A 23,852-nucleotide genomic window follows, 5' to 3' on the forward strand; every position below is an offset into this window, starting at 1 on the left:
CCAGCACTCTGCCCCATCTCTGTCCAGCACTCTGCCCCATCTCTGTCCAGCACTCTGCCCCATCTCTGTCCAGCACTCTGCCCCATCTCTGTCCAGCACTCTGCCCCGTGTCCAGCTTTCTGCCCCCCATGTGTCCAGCTTTCTGCCCCCCATGTGTCCAGCTTTCTGCCCCCCATGTGTCCAGCTTTCTGCCCCCCATGTGTCCAGCTTTCTGCCCCCCATGTGTCCAGCTTTCTGCCCCCCCCCCCGTGTCCAGCTTTCTGCCCCGCCCCCCCCCCCTGTCCAGCTTTCGGCCCCCCCCCCCGTGTCCAGCTTTCTGCCCCCCCCGTGTCCAGCTTTCTGCCCCCCCCCCCCCCCGTGTCCAGCTTTCTGCCCCCCCCCCCCCGTGTCCAGCTTTACTGCCCCCTCTGTGTCCAGCTTTACTGCCCCCTCTGTGTCCAGATTTACTGCCCCCTCTGTGTCCAGATTTACTGCCCCCTGTGTCCAGATTTACTGCCCCCTCTGTGTCCAGATTTACTGCCCCCTCTGTGTCCAGATTTACTGCCCCCTCTGTGTCCAGATTTACTGCCCCCTCTGTGTCCAGATTTACTGCCCCCTCTGTGTCCAGATTTACTGCCCCCTCTGTGTCCAGATTTACTGCCCCCTCTGTGTCCAGATTTACTGCCCCCTGTGTCCAGCTTTACTGCCCCCTCTGTGTCCAGCCTTCTGCCCCCCCTGTGTCCAGCTTTACTGCCCCCCTGTGTCCAGCTGCCTTCTGCCCCCTCTGTGTCCAGCTTTACTGCCCCCCTGTGTCCAGCTGCCTTCTGCCCCCTCTGTGTCCAGCTGCCTTCTGCCCCCCCTGTGTCCAGCTGCCTTCTGCCCCCTCTGTGTCCAGCTGCCTTCTGCCCCCCTGTGTCCAGCTGCCTTCTGCCCCCGTGTCCAGCTGCCTTCTGCCCCCTCTGTGTCCAGCTGCCTTCTGCCCCCTCTGTGTCCAGCTGCCTTCTGCCCCCTCTGTGTCCAGCTGCCTTCTGCCCCCTCTGTGTCCAGCTGCCTTCTGCCCCCTCTGTGTCCAGCTGCCTTCTGCCCCCTCTGTGTCCAGCTGCCTTCTGCCCCCCTGTCCAGCTGCCTTCTGCCCCCTCTGTGTCCAGCTTTACTGCCCCCCTGTGTCCAGCTGCCTTCTGCCCCCTCTGTGTCCAGCTGCCTTCTGCCCCCCTGTGTCCAGCTGCCTTCTGCCCCCTCTGTGTCCAGCTTTACTGCCCCCCTGTGTCCAGCTGCCTTCTGCCCCCTCTGTGTCCAGCTTTACTGCCCCCCTGTGTCCAGCTGCCTTCTGCCCCCTCTGTGTCCAGCTGCCTTCTGCCCCCCCTGTGTCCAGCTGCCTTCTGCCCCCTCTGTGTCCAGCTGCCTTCTGCCCCCCTGTGTCCAGCTGCCTTCTGCCCCCTCTGTGTCCAGCGGCCTTCTGCCCCCCTGTGTCCAGCTGCCTTCTGCCCCCCTGTGTCCAGCTGCCTTCTGCCCCCTCTGTGTCCAGCTGCCTTCTGCCCCCTCTGTGTCCAGCTGCCTTCTGCCCCCTCTGTGTCCAGCTGCCTTCTGCCCCCTCTGTGTCCAGCTGCCTTCTGCCCCCCTGTATCCAGCTGCCTTCTGCCCCCTCTGTGTCCAGCTGCCTTCTGCCCCCCTGTGTCCAGCTGCCTTCTGCCCCCTCTGTGTCCAGCTTTACTGCCCCCGTGTCCAGCTGCCTTCTGCCCCCTCTGTGTCCAGCTGCCTTCTGCCCCCCTGTGTCCAGCTGCCTTCTGCCCCCTCTGTGTCCAGCTTTACTGCCCCCCTGTGTCCAGCTGCCTTCTGCCCCCTCTGTGTCCAGCTTTACTGCCCCCCTGTGTCCAGCTGCCTTCTGCCCCCTCTGTGTCCAGCTGCCTTCTGCCCCCCTGTGTCCAGCTGCCTTCTGCCCCCTCTGTGTCCAGCTGCCTTCTGCCCCCCTGTGTCCAGCTGCCTTCTGCCCCCTCTGTGTCCAGCTGCTTTCTGCCCCCTCTGTGTCCAGCCTTCTGCCCAAACCTCCCCCCCCCCCCCCCCCCGATCGCCGCTCTTAATAGAAAAAAAAAAAGTTCTACTTACCTGCCGCGCTCCTGATCTCTCCACGCAGCTGCACTGTGCACTCGCCGGCGACTGACAATGACGTCAGACGCCGGCGACCTGCACGCTGCGGCTGGCGGCTGTTAACTATTGACGTGCGGGCGCGGGCCCGCATGTCAATAGCGTACAGCTGCAGCGCCGGCCGCCGCTAAGGGCCCGGTTCAGCCTGCGGCTGCCGGTAGGGGCCCGGTGAGCAGGTAAGAGGGGGCCCGATGCGGGCCCCCTCTGCTCACCGGGCCCCTTACGCCAGTCACGGCTGTAATGCCCTGATGGCGGCCCTGCATACAGGTATATAGTATATACAGACGAGATGACATACAGGTATATAATATATACAGGAGGAGATGACACATGGGTATATACAATATACAGGAGGAGATGACATACAGCAGGTATATACTATTTACAGGGGAGATGACATACAGGTATATACTATATACAAGATAAGAGATACAGGTGTATACTATATATAAGGGAGATGACAAACGTATATACTGAGGTGAAAATGAGGGGTGTGAGGTGAAAATGAAAAGGTGTAAGTGCAAAATGAGAGGAGTGAGGGAAAATAGTGGAGTGATCGGAAAATGACAGATGTGAGGTCAAAATGACAAGTGTTAGGGAGGAGTGAGGGGGAAAATAAGAGGAGTGAGAGGGGCGAGTGAGGGGGAAAATAAGAGGAGTGAGGTGCTATAACTAACCACAGATATTTACTATGCCCAGGCAACGCCGGGCTCTTCAGCTAGTATTAACTAAATCACAAACACATAATTTAAGAGGACCTGTCACCTGGTCAAAATTCAGCTTTTTTTTTATTTTTTTTTCCTTCTGCTTCCCTGAGTAATCCTGTTTTGTTTTTAAATCCACCATACGGTGTCAGATATATGGGTCTTTTTATTTTGTGATAATTTTTAAGGTCATTACAAGGGATTCTTGGCCATTATTACTCTGAGCAGCTTTAGTAAAGACCATAAAAAGTTGAACTAAACCAAAGGCCCAGATCTCTGGAATAGTATGACATAAAAGAAAAAACTAAATTGTCGGGAGTACAGCGAGAATATAATGGGTAGGGGGGAGAACTGGCCTCTTTTGACCTGATGACAAGTCCTCATTAAAGAGACTTTGTCAGCACAGAATGACTGTGCAAACTAAGTCCCATGGCTCGGTGCTTCATGGCGAGGCCAATCATTTATATACACCTTCCCACCTGCTTGTAGTCCATCTTTCTCCATCCCACCTGCTTTGATTGACAGCTCTGGATTCATAGAGTCACAGAAGGGCAGAGATAGATGGAAACCAAGCAGTTGTGAAGGTTTATATAACTGATTGGCCATGGCGTGAAGCACTGAGTGCCCGTACTTTGCTTGCACAGTCATTCTGTGCTTACAGTCCCTTTAAAGGAAAGCTGACAGCTGATAATTGCCACTGGCTGTAAGATTTCAGCCAAGTATGTTTCACTGCGGCGCGTCAGAGAAAAACGTACTTAAAAGACGCCGTGGACCAAGCCGTACTGGTGATTATTCAGGAGGGTGGTTTCCAGTAGCTTCTTCCCGCTTGCTGTCAATAACTGACCGATTTCTCTCTATGGGAAGAAGCCAACAGGGACCGGCCTTTCCGACTAGTTTCCCATGCCACTTGGTCCCTGGCGGCTTTTAAACTGGGTTTTTCTCTGGAATGCCATAGTGTATTAGAGTCACACACATATAACAGAAATCATACAGCCAGCGACTGATACATGCTGCTCGTAGTAAGGGTGATTTTATAAAAACTATAAGGAGTGATACATCGCTGGAATCATTCTCTGCCCTACATTATGCTGCTTTCACATGGGAGAGCAGAAACCTGGTGGTAGATTACAGTTACAATTCTCAGTACAAAGAATTAATGTATTTTCTTGATACTTCCCAGCAAACATTTTTATAAATGTTGATCAGGAATTGTTTGCCAAGGGCTGGCATGTCTGAAATCTTCTCACAGTATAACACTATTGCAATTCCTTTCTAGTACTCTCCTAGTGCAAAAGTAATTGATTTTTGGTTATAATTGTAGGTCGTAAGTTGGTTTTATTTTCTGATTGCCTCTAAATCCTTTGCGTCTGTTTTTCAGAAGCTGAAATAGACATTAGGATGCGAGAAGAGTTTTCAAAAGTGTGCTTTGAGACATTGCTTCAATTCTCATTTAGCAATAAAGTAACAACACCACAGGAAGGATATATTTCCAGAATGGCACTTTCTGTGCTATTGAAGAGATCCCAAGATGTCCTTCATCGCTACATAGATGATGAAAGGCTGAGCGGGAAATGTCCTCTGCCAAGGTATGTATGGGTTTTAATATGCATTCCTGCTATTGGTACTCAGGATGTATCCTGGAAATAAATTATGCAGCAGAAATTTTCATCTTGATGTATTCCCTTGTGCGAACATTGAACGGCAAAATCTTACATGTCCAAAAAAAAAAGCTTTCACGGCTTCAGACCAGTGAGCTAGTACAGTATGACTGAGAGATTTCTAAAGCAAGGATTTGCAATTGCTAATCCAGTGGTCCGAGAATCAATGAATACTTCTCGATTAACTGCCCATGTAAGCGTACCAGCGATAACCCTGCAAGGGTTGATTGGCTCAGTTGTGTTATGTTGTGTTAACTGTTATGGGCAACACAACACCCGTTCTTAACAGCCGATGAATAAAATTGTTCTGTTCGAAGCAGTTTTGTGTATACAGGCCACTAAATGTGCAACAGGCCGAAATCGCCCTTTCTACATAGACCTGTGGTCAATGACTTCCCAGAAACAAAAAAAATATTGGTTGGTTTCAGGTTTCAAGCAGAAGCCATTAGAAATAAATTATTTTGCAAACTTTTATTCAGATGTAACAGTGCCCCCCAGATAATCCATTCCCGACACATCCTTACTGCACCCCAATTCGCTCTACCCACTTGTTTTGTTCTGGGTTAAGATGTATCCTGTGGTCAAGAAGAAGGTGAGACCAACACAAACCATAGCACTGGATATGGCTGTAGAAGCTCCTCTACAATCGCCAGCGAGTCTGATTAATTGAAACATAAACTGGACTCGACTCTTTTCTAGCAAGACTAGGACCTTGAGTGGTTACCTAGCCTTGTCATCTACTGTTATCAAAAAACGTTTTCTAATTGGTGGAGGCTGATGGACCGTTCTGGTCTCCTGCTCATCTGTCAGCAGTTATTTTGTGGGGTTGAGATCTGTGTAGTCTTTGAGGAACGCAACACTAACTAGTACAGGAGAAGAAACTAATAGTAAATGTCCCAAAATCATATTCCCCAATTTGTCTAAAAATAAAGTGGTCATCCCATTTAATAATTTGTATTCCTTTAAACATCTCTATATGTCAAACTTGTATTTTACTGCATTGTTAACGTTGTTTATTTCAAGTAATGTAGGATTCTGCTTACATATTTCAGGCAGCGTGTAACGGAAATCATATTTGTGTTAAAAGCTGTAAGCACTCTCATAGATTCACTTAAGAAAACTCACCCTGAAAATGGTAAGTAAAGTAGATAAAAATGTTATTTTTTATGAATACAGTGGTAAATGCTCAATCATTTTTCCAAAACTACAACTATAGACTTTAGATTTACTACTGAGAATCATCACACAGTTTACTGCATGACCCAGATGTCCCATAAACGAGTTTTCAAGTTTGGCTGCAGAACTTCAAGCCGATATATCAAACTTCTAATACAAGTTGGCTATATACATGCAAAATAATTGCGATTGCATCAAGATATACTGTATGTTGAAAATACAACTCTTCTGGTGTCATAACTTTTCTACATAGCTGTACAGTGCTTAAACATTTAGGAAGACGCACATGGCGATTCCTTATCAGATTTGCCCTTTTTATTATTGATTTTCTCCTTCTTTGCTTTTTTTTTTACCTAATTAAAAACCTGTTTTGTGCCTTTATTAAGCACTTTGCCATTCCTCTTTTTTTGTTCATCAATGTGGGTTTAGTTAGCCAATTCAGATGTTTATCCCAAATTAATTATTCACTCCTTTTTAAAAGTGGCACAGTTTTTGCACAGATATACTCCACTACTTCCTTGGCATAGTTTTTTCTTGCAACATTTTAAAAGATTATGTGCGTTAACTAAAGGCACAATGGAGCAAAATATGGATTTTCATCAAGATGACACACTATCAGGGCAAACAAAGAAGACAAAAAAATGACTTGAAAAGCTTTCAAATAATGATTCTAGGTCTATATGTCTACTACCTAGGCAGCAGTAACGTTATCTACTCGAGACTGAGCATAGAATTCTAGATTTCTACACTGCTTAGTAGACCGCTATGTCATCTGAGGTCATTGCCGCAATGCATTAATGGGACCGGAGCATTGCGAGGTGCGGGAAGACTGTCGGGGACGCCGGAAGGTGAGAATATCATGATGTTTTATTTTTTTTAATTATTTTTAACATTAGATCTTTTTACTATTGATGCTGTATAGGCCGTACAGTATGTTTGACAAGTGTGACCAACCTGTCAATCAGTTTTTCAAGCGATGCTACAGATCGCTTGGAAAACGCTAGCATTCTGCAAGCTAAACACGCTTGCAAAACGCTAGTGTTTAGCGGGAATACGCATGCCAATTCTGCATGCGATTTACCTGCGGCAGGAGTTGCGGAATTGTCGCTGAAATTTCCGTGGCAGTTCTGCAACGTGTGCACTTAGCCTAAAAGGGTTTTCCCACGAAAGTTCATTTTAAAAATTGTCTGTCTGACCGTGTACGGAGCATACCACATCTCCTGGGCAGGGGAGGAAGCAAAAGACAATACTGACATTACAGCAGGGGATCACAGAGGATTCATTTTCTGAGGTAAAATATTTCACAGACCGTTTTTAATCAATATTTTACCTCACAAAATGTATCCTCTGCGATCTCCTGCTGTAATGTCAGTATTGTCTTTTGCTTCCTCCCCTGCCCAGGAGCTGTGGTATGTTCTGTACACGGTCAGATACAAACAATTTTTTAAATGAACTTTCTTTCGTGAGAAAACCCCTTTAAAGACCAAATATCAACTCCAACATGGCTCCTCCTAAAAAGTACGCCAATGAAAGGAAAGCAGCAAAGGCACAATGTCGAAGACAACAACGGGCAAATGAGGCTCTTAAGGAGCAACAGCATCGCTGGGACAAAAGCAATGCATATAAGATGACATGAGAAGAAAAGACAGCAGATGGGGGAGAGAGAAAACGCACAGGGGTGAGAGAGACAGCACAGGGGGAGACAGCTCAAATTGTACAGCACATGAGGGGAGAACACAGCACAGGAAGGAGAGAGACAGCAGACAAGGGGGAGAGCACTTGGGGTGGACAGGCCAAAGAAGAGAGCACAGACGGGATAAGTCAGCACATGGGAAAGGGAGAAGTGGATAGGTGGGTAAGCACGTGGGGGGGAGAGATTCTCAACGCTTCAAAGCCTGCCCCCATGATGACATTACCACCCTCCAGATGCGATACCATCGGGCCTCCAATAAGTATTTCTTTTGCTGACCATAGGGGATCTTCCTACTAAATTATTAGATAAAGCAGAACCTGACACCGATCCCTGCAGTTCTTAAACTTTTTGAGTGGATACCATTTAGCCTAAAGGTACCTTCACACATAACGATATTGTTAACGATATCGTTGCTATTTGTGACGTAGCAACGATATCGTTAATGAAATCGTTATGTGTGACAGCGACCAACGATCAGGCCCCTGCTGGGAGATCGTTGGTCGCTGAATAAAGTCCAGAACTTTATTTCGTCGCTGGACTCCCTGGAGACATCGCTGGATCGGCGTGTGTGACACCGATCCAGCGATGTCTTCACTGGTAACCAGGGTAAACATCGGGTAACTAAGCACAGGGCCGCGCTTAGTAACCCGATGTTTACCCTGGTTACCATGCTAAAAGTAAAAAAAAACAAACAGTACATACTTACCTACAGCTGTCTGTCCTCCAGCGCTGCGCTCTGCTCTCCTCCTGTACTGGCTGTGAGCCGGAAAGCAGAGCGGTGACGTCACCGCTCTGCTTTCCGGCTCACAGCCAGTACAGGAGGAGAGCAGAGAAGCAGAGCGCAGCGCTGGAGGACAGACAGCTGTAGGTAAGTATGTACTGTTTGTTTTTTTTTTTTACTTTTAGGATGGTAACCAGGGTAAACATCGGGTTACTAAGCGCGGCCCTGCGCTTAGTTACCCGATGTTTACCCTGGTTACCGGCATCGTTGGTCGCTGGAGAGCGGTCTGTGTGACAGCTCTCCAGCGACCAAACAGCGACGCTGCAGCAATTCGGATCGTTGTCGGTATCGCTGCAGCGTCGCTGAGTGTGAAGGGGCCTTAACTTAAACATCAAATTCTCATCCATCTTCTGCGACGAGTATTTGGTGTATTTCTTTATTGGATTAAGTGTCAGGTAGACCATATCTACAGCTGCAGACCTAGACATTGGAGGCCACAGAGTAGCTGTGTCAGGTTTCTCTTGGAATTTGGCAGCCATCCCAGTAAAATACTGTGTAAATAGTCTTCGTCTGGATGTTATGAGCTTGGGGGATTTGTTCACCGAAGCTGGAAAACTCTTTTAAACAACATATAGCTGTGGGATATGATGGTAATTCTTTGCATTCACTCCGCCAGACATCTGAATTAATATAAATGACCTATTTTCCCTGTTCTGAAAAATGTTTATCTCCTTCTGCATCTGCTTATTAAAGTAAAAACCATGAAAACTGAAATAAATGGGATTGCAATGGAGATGCTTGAATTAATTGGAAGAATTGGCCAAAGCTATCTTGAGGCTGTGTGACCTTCAGGGCTGGTGACTCACATATCCTCAGGCATCTTATTCATCAAGCCTCTTCTCCGGAGGTAGATGACAGGGTCACCAAAGTGCATGACTTACATTATGCTATTTTCTTACCCCCCTTCAAGTATTCAATGCCACACAAACTGTGGACTCTGAATGTTTATTTCATGGACGGAGGATTCATCACCATTTGCTTTTAATTTAAAACTTACCCAATAAGCATATAACTTCCTGAATTGTAAAAATGTGCTTTTCATAACATAATGATTAACATATTAATAATTTCCCAACTAGATCAATAGTTTTTATATTGATTTTTGTTAAATTATGTATTTGCCCCCCAGTCAGAGGCTTCTCACCTAGCCAAATCAGATCTCCTGCTTTGCACTGAGAAGGGGTAACACTTCAAAACACGTGTCTGCAAATAATGATTCTAGTTTGGCTTGTCATGTGGCAAAGCTCGTTAAAGGGTCGATATTGACTTTTAGAATGACTACATCTAATAGGTGGCGCCAGAGATAGTAGTCTTCCTTGCTAAAGAGGCTACTTGCATGTTTAAAGGGAATCTGTCATCCTATTTTAGGCTTATAAGCTAAAGGTACCTTCACACTGAGCAACTTTAGAACGATAACGATAGCGATCCGTGACGTTGCAGCGTCCTGGATAGCGATATCATTGTGTTTGACACGCAGCAGCGATCAGGATCCTGCTGTGACATCGCTGTTCGGAGCTAGAAGGCCAGAACTTTATTTCGTCGCTGGATCACCCGCTGACATCGCTGAATCGGCGTGTGTGACGCCGATCCAGCGATGTCTTCACTTGTAACCAGGGTAAACATCGGATCACTAAGCACAGGGCCGCGCTTAGTAACCCGATATTTACCCTGGTTACCATTGTAAATATAAAAAAAAAAAACACTACATACTTACATTCCGGTGTCTGTCGCTTCCCCCGGCGTCAGCTTCCCTGCACTGTGTCAGCGCCGGACGGCCGTAAAGCAGAGCACAGCGGTGACGTCACCGCTCTGCTTTACGGCCGGCGCTTACACAGTGCAGAGAAGCTGACGCCGGGGGACGCGACAGACACCGGAATGTAAGTATGTAGTGGGGTTTTTTTTACATTTACAATGGTAACCAGGGTGAACATTGGGTTACTAAGCGCGGCCCTGCGCTTAGTAACCCGATGTTTACCCTGGTTACCCGGGGACTTCAGCACTGTCTGTCTGTCTGTGTGACAGCTCTCCAGCAACCACACAACGACTAAACAGCGACGCTGCAGCGATCAGCATCGTTGTCTATATCGCTGCAGCGTCGCTTAATGTGACGGTATCTTAAGGCCACCGGCATCAGGGGCTTATCTATAGCATCCTATAATGCTGTAGATAAGCCCCCGATGTAACCTGAAAGATAAGAAAAACAAGTTAGATTATACTTACCCAGGGGTGGTCCTGGTGCGATCCGGTCCGATGGGCGTTGCGGTCCATGTCCGGCGCCTCCCATCTTCATATGATGACATCCTCCTCTTTGCTTCCTGTTGCGGCTCCGGCGTACTTTGTCTGCCCTGTTAAGGGCAGAGCAAAGTACTGCAGTGCGCAGGCGCCAGGAAAGGTCAGAGAGGCCCAGCGCCTGTGCACTGCAGTACTTTTCTCTACCCTCAACAGGGCAGACAAAGTACGCCGGAGCCGCAACAGGAAGCAAAGAGGAGGATGTCATCGTATGAAGATGGGAGGCGCCAGACCGTGAAGCCCATCGGAACGGACCGCATCGGGACCGCCCCTGGGTGAGTATAATCTAACTTGTTTTTCTTCTCTTTCAGGTTACATCGGGGGCTTATCTACAGCATTACGGAATGCTGTAGATAAACCCCTAATGGCGGAGGCCTTAGTTTATAGGCCTAAAAGGGGGTGACAGACTCCCTTTAATTTAAACAGTAAGGCCAGGATTTTATCTTCTTTGTAGTGTCTATACAGCAGACCATATGTAGGGGTGGAGTTCTCTCAGGAAAATGAGTAATAACTAGTGATGAGCGAGTGTACTCGTTGCTCGGGTTTTCCCGAGCACGCTCGGGTGACCTCTGAGTATTTGTTAGTGTTCAGAGATTTAGTTTTCATCACGGCAGCTGAATGATTTACAGCTATTAGCCAGGCTGAGTACATGTGGGGGTTGCCTAGTTGCTAGGGAATCCCCACATGTAATCAAGCTGGCTAATAGCTGTAAATCATGCTGCTGAGGCGATGAAAACTTATCTCTGAGCAGTCATAAATACCTGGAGACCACCCTAGTGTGCTCGGGAAAACCCGAGCAACATCGCTCATCACTAGTAATAACCACCTAAAAACCCACAGGTAACATGCACTGTTTTGGCCAGCAAATTATGTTTACTGTAGTGAATTTAAAGAAAGTTTGTCAACCGCAAAACTGAAAGTGAACTATTTATATGCTCATATAAGGGTCTTGGCCCCTATAAAAGTCATACATGTACTGTAGATTTTAGACACCGCATATTCTGTGGATATGATATACATTTCTAGGTGGGGTAACTCTTAACCCATTATCTACCATTGTCCTTTTTTTGGGTTGCCTAATCTTTAGCTTCTAGCAACTAAGATTTTATAATTTTTATAATTGGGTCCAATTTTTTGTGTTGTGTTTGTAAAATGAATGTTTTCAAAATAGGAAATCATGTCATTGTCATTTTTAATTGAATATTGGGACGCCCTTTTTTGAAAAATTTGAATTTGGCAAGTAATGGGTTAAAAACCTGTCGCTAGGTTAAAAGTGGGCAGTTTTTGCTCAAACTGTATTTCCACTGCCTGCCTAAGTATTCCAATTTTTGTTTGTCTGCCATACAGACCCAGAGGTATGAGCCTTTTTATTTAGTGCTACATTGTATGTTGTTTTCCAATCTTAGTGTGTTGTATATGTATCTGTGCATCTTCACTTTGGGTGCATGGGAATTTTCAGTTTACTGGCTGGTGAGGACAGGGAGTATTTCCTATATGAACACCCACCTTTTTAAAGTTCTGTCCCAGTACAGACTTCAACTAAGGTCTAAAAGGAGCCAGTGAGGGATCTCCAGAAAGACAGTAAGCAGGTCTTTTTGGGCATGTACATATTTTTTTCTGTAGTCCTCGCATCGTCAACTATCATCATGACTGATACTGAACATATGAAAATTCACTTTTGTCAACATTTTTAGTTTTCATAGGTCTGTAACGTTTGAGGTAATAGCCTTGATAAAGTAGATTTAACGTGGAAAGCTAATTCCATGGAGATTGCAGTAAAGGGAACCTGTTAGTTATCGGGCTTTATCTGCAGCCATAGTGGTAATCTGTGCTGGTGTCTCATTGTAAAGGTACCTTCACACTAAACGACGCTGCAGCGATCCAGACAACGATCCGGATCGCTGCAGCGTCGCTGTTTGGTCGCTGGAGAGCTGTCACACAGACAGCTCTCCAGCGACCAACGATCCCGAAGTCCCCGGGTAACCAGGGTAAACATCGGGTTACTAAGCGCAGGGCCGCGCTTAGTAACCCGATGTTTACCCTGGTTACCATCCTAAAAGTAAAAAAAAACAAACGCTTCATACTTACCTTCCGCTGTCTGTCCCCGGCGCTCTGCTTCTCTGTACTGGCTGTGACCACAACGGCCGGAAAGCAGAGCAGTGACGTCACCGCTCTGCTTTCCGGCCGCTGTGCTCACAGTGAGTGCAGGAAAGCACAGCGCCGGGGACAGACAGCGGAAGGTAAGTATGAAGCGTTTGTTTTTTTTACTTTTAGGATGGTATCCAGGGTAAACATCGGGTTAGTAAGCGCGGCCCTGCGCTTAGTAACCCGATGTTTACCCTGGTTACCAGCGAAGACATCGCTGAATCGGTGTCACACACGCCGATTCAGCGATGTCAGCGGGAGAGCCAGCGACCAAATAAAGTTCTGGCCTTCTAGCTCCGACCAACGACATCACAGCAGGATTCTGATCGCTGCTGCGTGTCAAACTGAACGATATCGCTAGCGAGGACGCTGCAACGTCACGGATCGCTAGCGATATCGTTTAGTGTGAAGGTACCTTTAGTGCAGTTGGAGGGAGAGAATGAAATGGTATTCTCCAGTTTGCAGTGCCGAGGGCTATACCAGTCACCAATCCGGTAAGCGCTGCAGTCATGCCCTGCTACTTGACTGACATTCAGGTCTGCACACACTGCTGTCTGTTTCAGTCCCTGCGCCACCCTGATGGCTGGAAGTGAGCAGCTGTAAGGAGAATATAATGACCTTTTCTCCCTGCAACTGCACTTCCAGTTCCACATAAGTACATGTATAAAATTGTATTTATTTGCAGATTACCACTATGGCTGCAGGTAAATATTTTTGTTTTTATTTTGCTAACAAGCCCCCTTTGATAGATCAAAGTTGAACAATAAATGGGTAACCATTAGTGATGAGCGAATATACTCGTTACTTGAGATTTCCCGAGCACGCTCGGGTGTCCTCCGAGTATTTTTTAGTGCTCGGAAATTTAGTTTTCATCGCCGCAGCTGAATGATTTACATCTGTTAGCCAGCTTGATTACATGTGGGGATTCCGTAGCAACCAGGCAACCCCGACATGTACTTATGCTGGCTAACAGATGGAAATCATTCAGCTTCGGCGATGAAAACTAAATTTCCGAGCACTAAAAAATACTCGGAGGACACCCGAGCGTGCTCGGGAAATCTTGAGTAACGAGTATATTCGCTCATCACCGGTAACCATCTCTATACCCACACAGTGCTGCACACCAAGGTGCCTTGCTAAAGGCCACTGGCTTAAGGGTGCTTTCACATTGTGTGCTATGTCCCCTTAGGGGCATACGTCCGAAATTTCCCGCAAAACTGGGTCTGGATGCATGTGACTACGAGGTCATAGACTAATGGTGACGGCACAGCAAACTTGCGCTCTGCCTTGCACTTTTTAGGGGAGTGTACACAGGAAGCAGACACTCAGACGTCGAAGACTGCAGGCGTACACTCCCTAAAAAAGTGCACGGCAGAGTCTCCAAAAACTCATTGTGAGAATTTAGCCTTATAAGCCTGTATAAACGGTTTAGGGGAAGTTCAGCAGATCGCAGAAAGGTGCCTAAATAACGTTTTGCAATTAAAGAATTTCAAATATGTCACCACCATGCCATTTATTGTTCCACTAAATCATCAAATCCTTTTGGTGTCAGATTTTTTTTTCTTTTAAATTTTCAATTTGTCCCTGCATCTTCCTTTAGTTTTCCTATGTGCATATATTATTGCCAGCTATTGATGTCACTTTCTGCCACCAAGGTTAAAAATCACTTTATTATCCATCTGTTGAATTTGATAGAAAGAACTTGTATTTGTTTGATTACTATTTTAATAAGAGATTTTTTTTTCCTTCATACTTCTCTTGTTTCTTTTTCTTTCCTAGTTCCCTTATATTTATAAACAAAAACTGATAGGATTCACTTTATACCCTAAGGTTGTGTGCACACGTTGCGGTTTTTTCGCGGTTTTTCCCGATAAAAACGCTGTAAAACTACAAAAAAACGCATACAATAAGCATCCCATCATTTAGAAGGAATTCCGCATGTTTTGTGCACATGATGCGGTAAAAACCGCAGCATGTTCATTAATTTAGCGGTTTTTTTTGCGGATTTCCCACTACAGAATGCATTGGGAAGTGTCCGGAAAAAAACGCGGCAAAAACGCATGCAGTTTTCTTGCGGATTTCTTGCAGAAAATGTCCGGTTTTTCTCAGGAATTTTCTGCGAGAAATCCTGAACGTGTGCACATAGCCTAAAGAGATTGAATCAGAGGTAACCCCTTTCTGACTGTGGCTGTATGGCTCACACGGTGCAGCAAAGGCAAACAGCTGACTTTGCCATTGCTGCAGCCATCCAAACATTTTTTTCCTGCAGTACTACTTAGCGGACAGTCAGATGATTGGCCATCCATGTAAAGTAAGGAATGTTTCTGTCCACTGGAACCAGATTTGTTTGGAAAGATTTGAGGTACCGTCACACTAAGCGACGCTGCAGCGATACCGACAACGATCCGGATCGCTGCAGCGTCGCTGTTTGGTCGCTGGAGAGCTGTCACACAGACAGCTCTCCAGCAACCAACGATGCCGGTAACCAGGGTAAACATCGGGTTACTAAGCGCAGGGCCGCGCTTAGTAACCCGATGTTTACCCTGGTTACCATCGTTAAAGTAAAGAAAACCACTACATACTTACCTACCGCTGTCTGTCCTCGGCGCTGTGCTTCTCTGTACTGGCTGTGAGCACAGCGGCCGGAAAGCAGAGCGGTTACGTCACCGCTCTGCTTTCCGGCTGCCCGGCGCTCACAGCCAGAGCAGAGAAGCAGAGCACCGGGGAAAGACAGCGGTAGGTAAGTATGTAGTGGTTGTTTTTTTTACTTTAACGATGGTAACCAGGGTAAACATCGGGTTACTAAGCGCGGCCCTGCGCTTAGTAACCCGATGTTTACCCTGGTTACCAGCGAAGACATCGCTGAATCGGCGTCACACACGCCGATTCAGCGATGTCAGCGGGAGAGCCAGCGACGAAATAAAGTCCTGGCCTTTCTGCCCCGACCAGCGATATCACAGCAGGGGCCTGATCGCTGCTGCGTGTCACACTGGACGATATCGCTAGCCAGGACGCTGCAACGTCACGGATCGCTAGCGACATCGTCCAGTGTGACGGTACCTTAACACTCTGCTGTGCTGCATAGAGGAAGGGGAATTCAATTAGCGGGACTGCTACATGTTATCTGTAGTGATGAGCAAACGTGCTCAGATAAGGTGTCATCCAAGCATGCTCAGCTGGTAGAGTGACTTCGGCGTGCTCAAAAATGAGTCCCCGTGGCTGCATGTCTTACAGCTGTTCGACAACCGCAACACTTGCAGGGACTGCGTGTTTGTTAGGGAATCCCTACATGTGTTACCGCTGGCAAACAGTCCCGAGACATGCAGCAGCTGGGACTGAAACACCGAAGTCACTCTGCTAGCACCCGAGCATGCTTGCATGACACCTTATCCAAGCACATTCGCTCATCACTAGTTGTCTGTAATGCTCTAATAAGATATTGTTTCTTGAAGGTAGTCTCATTAGACATCATTTTTTTTTCTTAAATATAAATAACAATTTATGCATCTGGATTGTTTTCATCACTATTTTGAGTATGTGACCTAATTAAAGTAAAAAAGTACTGTTAATTCATTCCTAAGGCATTTACATTGAAAGGTGTGATGCAACGTTTTACAATACCTCATACAAGTGCTTCTCACAAAATTAGAATATCATCAAAAAGTTCATTTCAGTTCTTCAATACAAAAAATGAAACTCTTATATTATATAGAGTCATTACAAACAGTGATCTATTTCAAGTGTTTATTTCTGTTAATGTTGATGATTATGGCTTACAGCCAACGAAAACCCAAAAGCCAGAATCTCAGTAAAGCCCCCGTCACACAAAGCGAGATCGCTGCTGAGTCACAAGTTTTGTGACGCAACAGCGACCTCAGTAGCGATCTCGCTATGTGTGACACGTAGCAGCGACCAGGCCCCTGCTGTGAGATCGCTGGTCGTGTCGGAATGGCCTGGACCTTTTTTTGGTCGTTGAGGTCCCGCTGGGTAGCACACATCGCTGTGTTTGACACCTTACCAACGACCTCATGACAGGACGTCCCTCATTGAGGTCTGTTAATCGTCATGAAATAGCTGCCATGTGACATCGTTGTACAGGTCGCTACAGGTCGCCGCATCGCTGCTGCGTCGTTGGGGAGATCTCACAGTTTGACATCTCACCAGCGACCACAAAGCGATGCAGCAACGATCCCTGACAGGTCGTATCGTTGTCGGGATCGCTGTAGCGTCGCTAAGTGTGACAGGGCCTTAAATTACAATAACTTTTAACACCAGCTTGAAAAACGATTTTAAAATCCGAAATGTTGGCCTACTGAAATGTATGTTCAGTAAGTGCACTCAATACTTGGTCGGGGCTCCTTTTGCATCTACTACTGCTTCAATGCGGTGTGACATGGAGGTGATCAGCCTGTGGCACTGCTGAGGTGTAATGGAAGCTCAGGTTGCTTTGATAGCAGCCTTCAGCTCGTCTGCATTGCTGGGTCTGGTGTCTCATCTTCCTCTTGACAATACCCCATGGGATTAAAGGTCAGGCAAGTTTTCTGGCCAATCAAGCACAGTGATACTGTTGTTTTTAAACCAGGTATTGGTACTTTTGGCAGTGTGGACAGGTGCCAAGTCCTGCTGGAAAATTACATTTCCATCTCCAAAAAGCTTGTCGGCAGAGTGACGCATGAAGTGCTCTAAAATTTCCTAATAGACGGCTGAGCTGACTTTGTCCTTGGTAAAACACAGTGGACCTACACCAGCAGATGACATGGCTCCCCAAACCATCACTGATTGTGGAAACTTCACACTAGACCTCAAGCAGCTTGGATTGTGGTTTCTCCACTCTTCCTCCAGACTCTGGGACCTTGATTTCCAAATGAAATGCAAAATTTACTTTCATCTGAAAACAAAAACATCACTTTGGACCACTTAGGCTAGGTTCACATTAGCGTTTCTGTGCGCAGCATATCATCTGCATGCATAAGCGCATGTTTACGCAGCGTTATTTTTCCGCATGAACTCACTCATGACGGCAAAAAAAAGCTGCGTTTGTATGCGTTCTTGCATGCATTTGCGTTGTTTATGCGCATAAGTACGGTATTTCCCAATGGGCATGGCTCATGGGATTTCTATATCTAGACACACTGCACAGATGAAATCTTCTTCTTTTGATGCTGTATCCTGCTGCAAGATGGAACTTAGCGTGGAGAGCTTCAATCTGAATCTAAATTTATCATTGAAATTGGCTTTTGCTGGCTGTGGCTTGTGAGGAAGAGAGACGGAGAAGACGACGTTGTCGCTATTGGCAACACCCAATTGTTGAAGTCTGAGAGAGCCGTGGAGCCTACCACTTGTTTTGTACACCGAGCTTTGTGAAAACCAGTAAAAGCTTTACGAGTACACAAGAATGTCTGAACAGAGCTTCCAAGAATTGCTGCTACGTGTCAGAGGATCCATCACTAGGCAGGACACACAGCTTTGTAGAGCAATTCCTGCTGAGGAACATCTGTTGGTGATCCTAAGGTATGTAATTTTGAAAAAAAAACACCTGTCATTAATATTATTATTCTAAAAAGCCACGTACTGATTTTTTTTCCCCATTTTCTATTCTACAGATTCCTGGCTACCGGAGAGACCTTAAGATCTATACATTTTCAACTTCGGATTGGTGTGTCCACCCTTTCTGGGATTATTGGAGACACCTGCCATGCATTGTGTGATGTTCTGTGTGCAGAATTCCTCCCCCAACCCACAACTGAACTCCGGCTGAAAAATGCAGAAAAATTCAATGAAATTTTTAATTTTCCAGACTGTGGGGGCTGTGGATGGCAAACACATTCGGATTCTGAAACCTGCTGGAAGTGGATCTGAGTACTTCATTTATAAAAAAAATACTTTTCCATTGTTCTCATGGCGATTGCGGATGCTGAGTGTCGATTTGTTGATGTTGGCTCATTTGGACGAGGAAATGACTCGCAGACTTTCAAAAACTGTTATGGGCCAACGTTTGTATGGTAATAATTTTAATTTTCCACCACCACAACTTCTTCCGAACACTGAAGGACTGCCAATGCTGTTTGTTGTTGGGGATGAGGCGTTTCAAATGTGTACCATCTTCATAAAACCATACTCGAGTCGGGACTTGATTCACACAAAAAGTATTTTCAACTACCTACTGACAAGGGCACAAAGAACTGTGGAGTGTGCCTTTGGTTTGCTGGCAGCAGAATGGCACATTTTGGGTACAGCTATCAATCTTAAAATTGAGACAATTAATGAGGTTGTGAAAGCGTGTGTTATTCTGCATAAATACATCCTGTCAAAAGAGCGACCCTACTTCGAACTTGAGGAACCTGTTGATACCACATTGCAGGATTACCATGCTCCCCCTCTGAGGACTACGTGGAAGTTGCCCAAATGAGGGATAAATTGGCTGCCAACTTTGTTTCTGATATTGGACGTGTGGCTTGGCAAGATGAAATGGTTTAAGCTGTAAGTCAAATGTACCTGTAATGTTATGTACCTGTACTGTTTTCTGACAGTAATACTAACACCTTGACTGTAACTTAAGGTGTTTATTATTAAACTAACACCCGTTAATACTTCACTCAACAATAGACACGTTTAAATAAAGAGATAAAGAAAACACAGGGAGACAGGTATTGTGAAACAAAAGGATTTTTACTAACAAAAATAAAAACAATTAGAAATTTAACAAATAAAAAAGTAAAATAATGTGATTTACTTTCAGAGTCTGCGAGAGGGAGTTACATGGTGGACCTGGGGGGTGTCGGGCTGTGATGGTAGGCTAGGAGTGGTTGGGGAAGTTGTTATAGGGGAAGTGGCAGTCAATTGGAGGATTGGGTCAGAAACATTGGCAAAGGACACATTAAGAGTGGAAAACAAGTTGGAAGGAATTGATACATTGGATGGGAAAGAACCAAGGGAAGGTGTGGATAGACTTGGGGGGGAAAAAAGACACATTTGGAGGTGAGGGTGGAGGGGGTGAGTAATGTCTTTCCTTTTCGCTTCCTGGCCTTTGTTTTGCTGCTTCCTCGGCCTTTTGGTTCCTGTTGCTGCATGGTGGGAGTGGAAGTCTGGGCTGCTGCACTCGGCTGCATGGTGGAAGTGTATGGCTGGGCTGCTGCACTCGGCTGCGTGGTGGAAGTGTAAGGCTGGGCTGCTGCACTCGGCTGCATGGTGTAGCTGGATACTGTTTGAACAGTCCTAATGTCCAGCAGTGGTTGTGGTGGATACGTCACTTGGTGAGCAGATTGGTATCCAAGGTCTTGTGATGTTGGGAATGGTGCTTGCGGATTCTGCCACTGATGCTGTGCTGGAGCTTGTTGCCCTGTATGGAATGAATTTTGTGCCTGCTGCGGATATTGGGACCACTGCATGGCCTCGGTGTTAGCAGCCTGACAGGCCTTCATCACATACAGCTGGAGATCAGGAGTAAGGTTTTCTGTCACGCCCTGTTTTATAGCGGAAAAATAATGTTGCGCCGGTTTATTAAGGTCAGCTTCCAGGCGGTCAAGGCATCAGTGGACTTCCTGGAAAAGTGTGTTCACCTGAGTGAACCCACTATCCAGTCTTTCTACAACCGCCTTCATCCCAGCCTGGAAGACTGAGCTTAAGTGAATAAACTTGGGGCGCTGGCAAGCAGACCCAAGTAAAGTAGTGGCAGAGGGCTGGGAGAGGGGAAAACCAGATGGATCGGCTTCCTGTTCCCCAGCCTATGAATCCTGCCTGATTGCTCCATCGCTGGTGGATGATTGGGATTGGGCCTGTTTATTGGCTGGTCGAGGAGCCGCTCCAACAGAGGACGATCCAGGTTGTGTGGTGCTGCACCAGGTTCTGTGTGAAAAATAAATGGAAAACATTAGTAAAAAAAATTTAAAAGTTTAAATAATAGTAAGACAACACAAAATATACGTTCGCTGAGCAAGCGCAGGCTTCAGAAAAGAAAGCTGATGATGGTATTTATATTTTCTGAGTTTTCGAGCAGCACCACTTTGAACTCTAATTTCCTCTCTCATGTCCTTATTGAAATGATCCTTCATCGAACACTACAAACTTTTATTCTCTTCACTGTGAAGCGGGAAAAAAAAGAAAAAATGAATTGTAAAACAATGCACCTACATTAACAAGATCACTGCTGCGTCAGACAACATTGCAATACTTGCGAAAATTCTTTCTGGCATGTGGCGTGGCACGGTCCCAATCAGCCAGCAGCGATGTCGCCACTTCTTCCCGAGTTGTCGGATCAAGGCTGAGTTGGAATGATTCCGATCACGGGGGTCCCACAACACTGCTCGCTCTTGCACAGCTTGAATAAGTAGGGCGTTATCTATGTCACGTTGTCCTTCCTCACGTTGTGGAACCTATAGATGAAATACAAAAAAAGAATTTGTACGTAAAACTGAAAACAAATTAAGTTACAACTAAGGCTACTTACACACCGTCTTTCCTCCTCGGCAACTTGACGCTGACGACCGTGGGAAGAATCTTTTCCACTAGACTGCTCCTGCTCCTCCGCACTGGAAGGTACCTGTAAAGAAAATACATGATTTACCACATGTATAGTATTGCCAGTCAATACATACCAATCAGTAAATCAAATGTGATTACATAATCAGTGTCACGTCCACTTTCGGAAGCGTCAGTGGAGGACATGTTGGATTAGCAGGCAGCAGTCAAGTGAAACACTAGAGAAAAGAACAGATAAGAAAAATGTAACTACATTTACATTTAAACACAATGTAGCCCCCCACCCCAAAAAAAGAACAATGGACACCAATACTTACATTAGATTAGAGGCAGTAGTCAAACAGCACAGCAGTCAGGCAGGACTAGAAAGGCAGCACCAGGACCGGAGCAGCAAACAGTCTACAAGGAACAGAAAAAAATTAGTACAGACTGCAAAGACAAGCAGACATTTTCAAAGCTTCTATACTTACATCCAAAGTCTTGTGCTTGCATCTAGAGTCTTGAGAGTAATGAAATTTGTGTCCTCACCCCCTCACCTGCTTCCTGCACTGACTGTGAGCGCCGGCTGGCCGTAAAGCAGAGCGGTGACGTCACCGCTGTGCTTTACGGCCGGCCGGCGCTGACTGCAGGGAAGCAGAGAGTCGGGGGACAGACACCGGAATGTAAGTATGTAGTGTTTGTTTGTTTTTTACATTTACACTGGTAACCAGGGTAAACATCGGGTTACTAAGCGCGGCCCTGGTTACCAGTGAAGACATCGCTGAATCGGCGTCACACACGCCGATTCAGCGATGTCTGCGGGAGATCCAGCGACAAAATAAAGTTCTGGCCTTTCTGCTCCGACCAACGATGTCACAGCAGGATCCAGATCGCTGCTGCGTGTCAAACACAACGATATCGCTATCCACAACGCAGCAACGTCACGGATCGCTAGCGATATCGTTGTTAAATTGTTCAGTGTAAAGGTACCTTTAGGGACCTTTTTAACTGCTTAGGAAGCCTTTGCAGGTGTTTTTAATTATTCTAATTTACTGAGATAACTGTTGGGTTTTCATTGGCTGTAAGCCATAATCATCAACATTAACGGAAATAAATACTTGACATAGATCTCTCTGTTTGTAATGGCTCTAAATAATGAGTTTCACTTTTTGCATTGTAGAACTGAAATAAATTAACTTTGATATTCTAATTTCGTGAGAAGCACCTGTATGTTACAAGATTACTCCCATCTTAATAAATGGCTAAGGTCATACAGTGCTTGTTACAACAATTTACTGCTTATTAAAATTGGCATCAGTCGCTCTTGAGATAACTGTTTGTTCTGTTTACAACTCGTTGCCTTGAAGACCGACCACCAATGCCATCCAGTTTGTAAGGCCTACGCTGAAGCCGCCACAGAATAGAAACCAATGGTACACTCCAGCAATCCTGGCGAGCTTAACCCCTTCATGACCTTGGGATTTTTCGTTTTTCCGTGTTCGTTTTTCACTCCCCTCCTTCCCAGAGCCATAACTTTTTTATTTTTCCGTCAATTTGGCCATGTGAGGGCTTATTTTTTGCGGGACGAGTTGTACTTTTGAACAACATCATTGGTTTTAGCATGTCGTGTACTAGAAAACGGGAAACAAATTCCAAGTGCCGTGAAATTGCAAAAAAAGTGCAATCCCACACTTGTTTTTTTGTTTGGCTTTTTTGCTAAATGCTAAAACTGACCTGCCATTATGATTCTCCAGGTCAGTACGAGTTCATAGACACCTAACATGACTAGGTTATTTTTTATCTAAGTGGTGAAAAAAAATTCCAAACTTTGCTAAAAAAAAAAAAAAAAAAAATTGCGCCATTTTCCGATACTCGTAGCGTCTCCATTTTTCGTGATCTGGGGTCGGTTGAGGACTTACTTTTTGCATGCCGAGCTGGCGTTTTTAAGGATAGCATTTTGGTGCAGATACGTTCTTTTGATCGCCCGTTATTGCATTTTAATGCAATGTCGCGGCAACCTAAAAAACGTAATTCTGGCGTTTCGAATTTTTTTCTCGCTTCGCCGTTTAGCGATCAGGTTAATGCTTTTTTTTAATTGATAGATGGGGCGAGTCTGAGCACGGCGATACCAAATATGTGTAGATTTGATTTTTTTTATTGATTTATTTTGATGGGGGTGATTTAAACTTTTATATTTTTTTATTTTTTTCACATTTTTTTTACTTTTTTTTTTACTTTTGCCATGCTTCAATAGCCTCCATGGGAGGCTAGAAGCAGGCACAACTCGATCGCTTCTGCTACATAGCAGCGATCTGCTGATCGCTGCTATGTAGCAGAAATGGAGGTGTGCTGTGAGCGCCGACCACAGGGTGGCGCTCACAGCCACCGGTGATCAGTAACCATAGAGGTCTCTAGGACCTCTATGGTTACCATCCAGACGCATCGCCGACCCGCGATCATGTGACGGGGGTCGGCGATGACGTCATTTCCGGCCGCCCGGCCGGAAGCGGTAGTTGCTGTCTGCGTTTTATTATTATTATTATTATTATACATTTTTATAGCGCCATTTATTCCATGGCGCTTTACATGTGAATACGGGGCAAATATAGACAAATACATTAAACATGAGCAGATAACAAGGCACACGAGTACATAAGGAGGGAGGACCCTGCCCGCGAGGGCTCACAGTCTGCAGGGGGTGGGTGAGGATACACTAGGAGAGGGAAGAGCTGGCTGTACGGCTGTTCAGTAGGTTGAGGATCACTGCAGGCTGTAGGCTTGTCGGAAGAGATGAGTCTTCAGGTTCTTTTTGAAGGTTTCTATGGTAG

General features: G+C 45.9%; 1 protein-coding gene across 3 annotated transcripts in view; it reads left to right on the top strand.

The window, feature by feature from the left end:
• The window catches only part of MON2 (MON2 homolog, regulator of endosome-to-Golgi trafficking), a 225,482-nt gene that overhangs the window by 197,008 nt on the left and 4,622 nt on the right, over nt 1–23,852 (top strand). For all 3 annotated transcript variants that reach the window (XM_069764436.1, XM_069764435.1, XM_069764437.1), the window contains 2 exons: nt 4,204–4,411; nt 5,536–5,618. In XM_069764436.1, coding sequence (XP_069620537.1) covers nt 4,204–4,411; nt 5,536–5,618 — 291 coding nt within the window. The remainder of the gene's footprint in view (nt 1–4,203; nt 4,412–5,535; nt 5,619–23,852) is intronic.

The sequence above is a fragment of the Ranitomeya imitator genome, chromosome 4 (genome assembly GCF_032444005.1).
Source record: "Ranitomeya imitator isolate aRanImi1 chromosome 4, aRanImi1.pri, whole genome shotgun sequence".
Taxonomy (NCBI): Eukaryota; Metazoa; Chordata; class Amphibia; order Anura; family Dendrobatidae; genus Ranitomeya; species Ranitomeya imitator.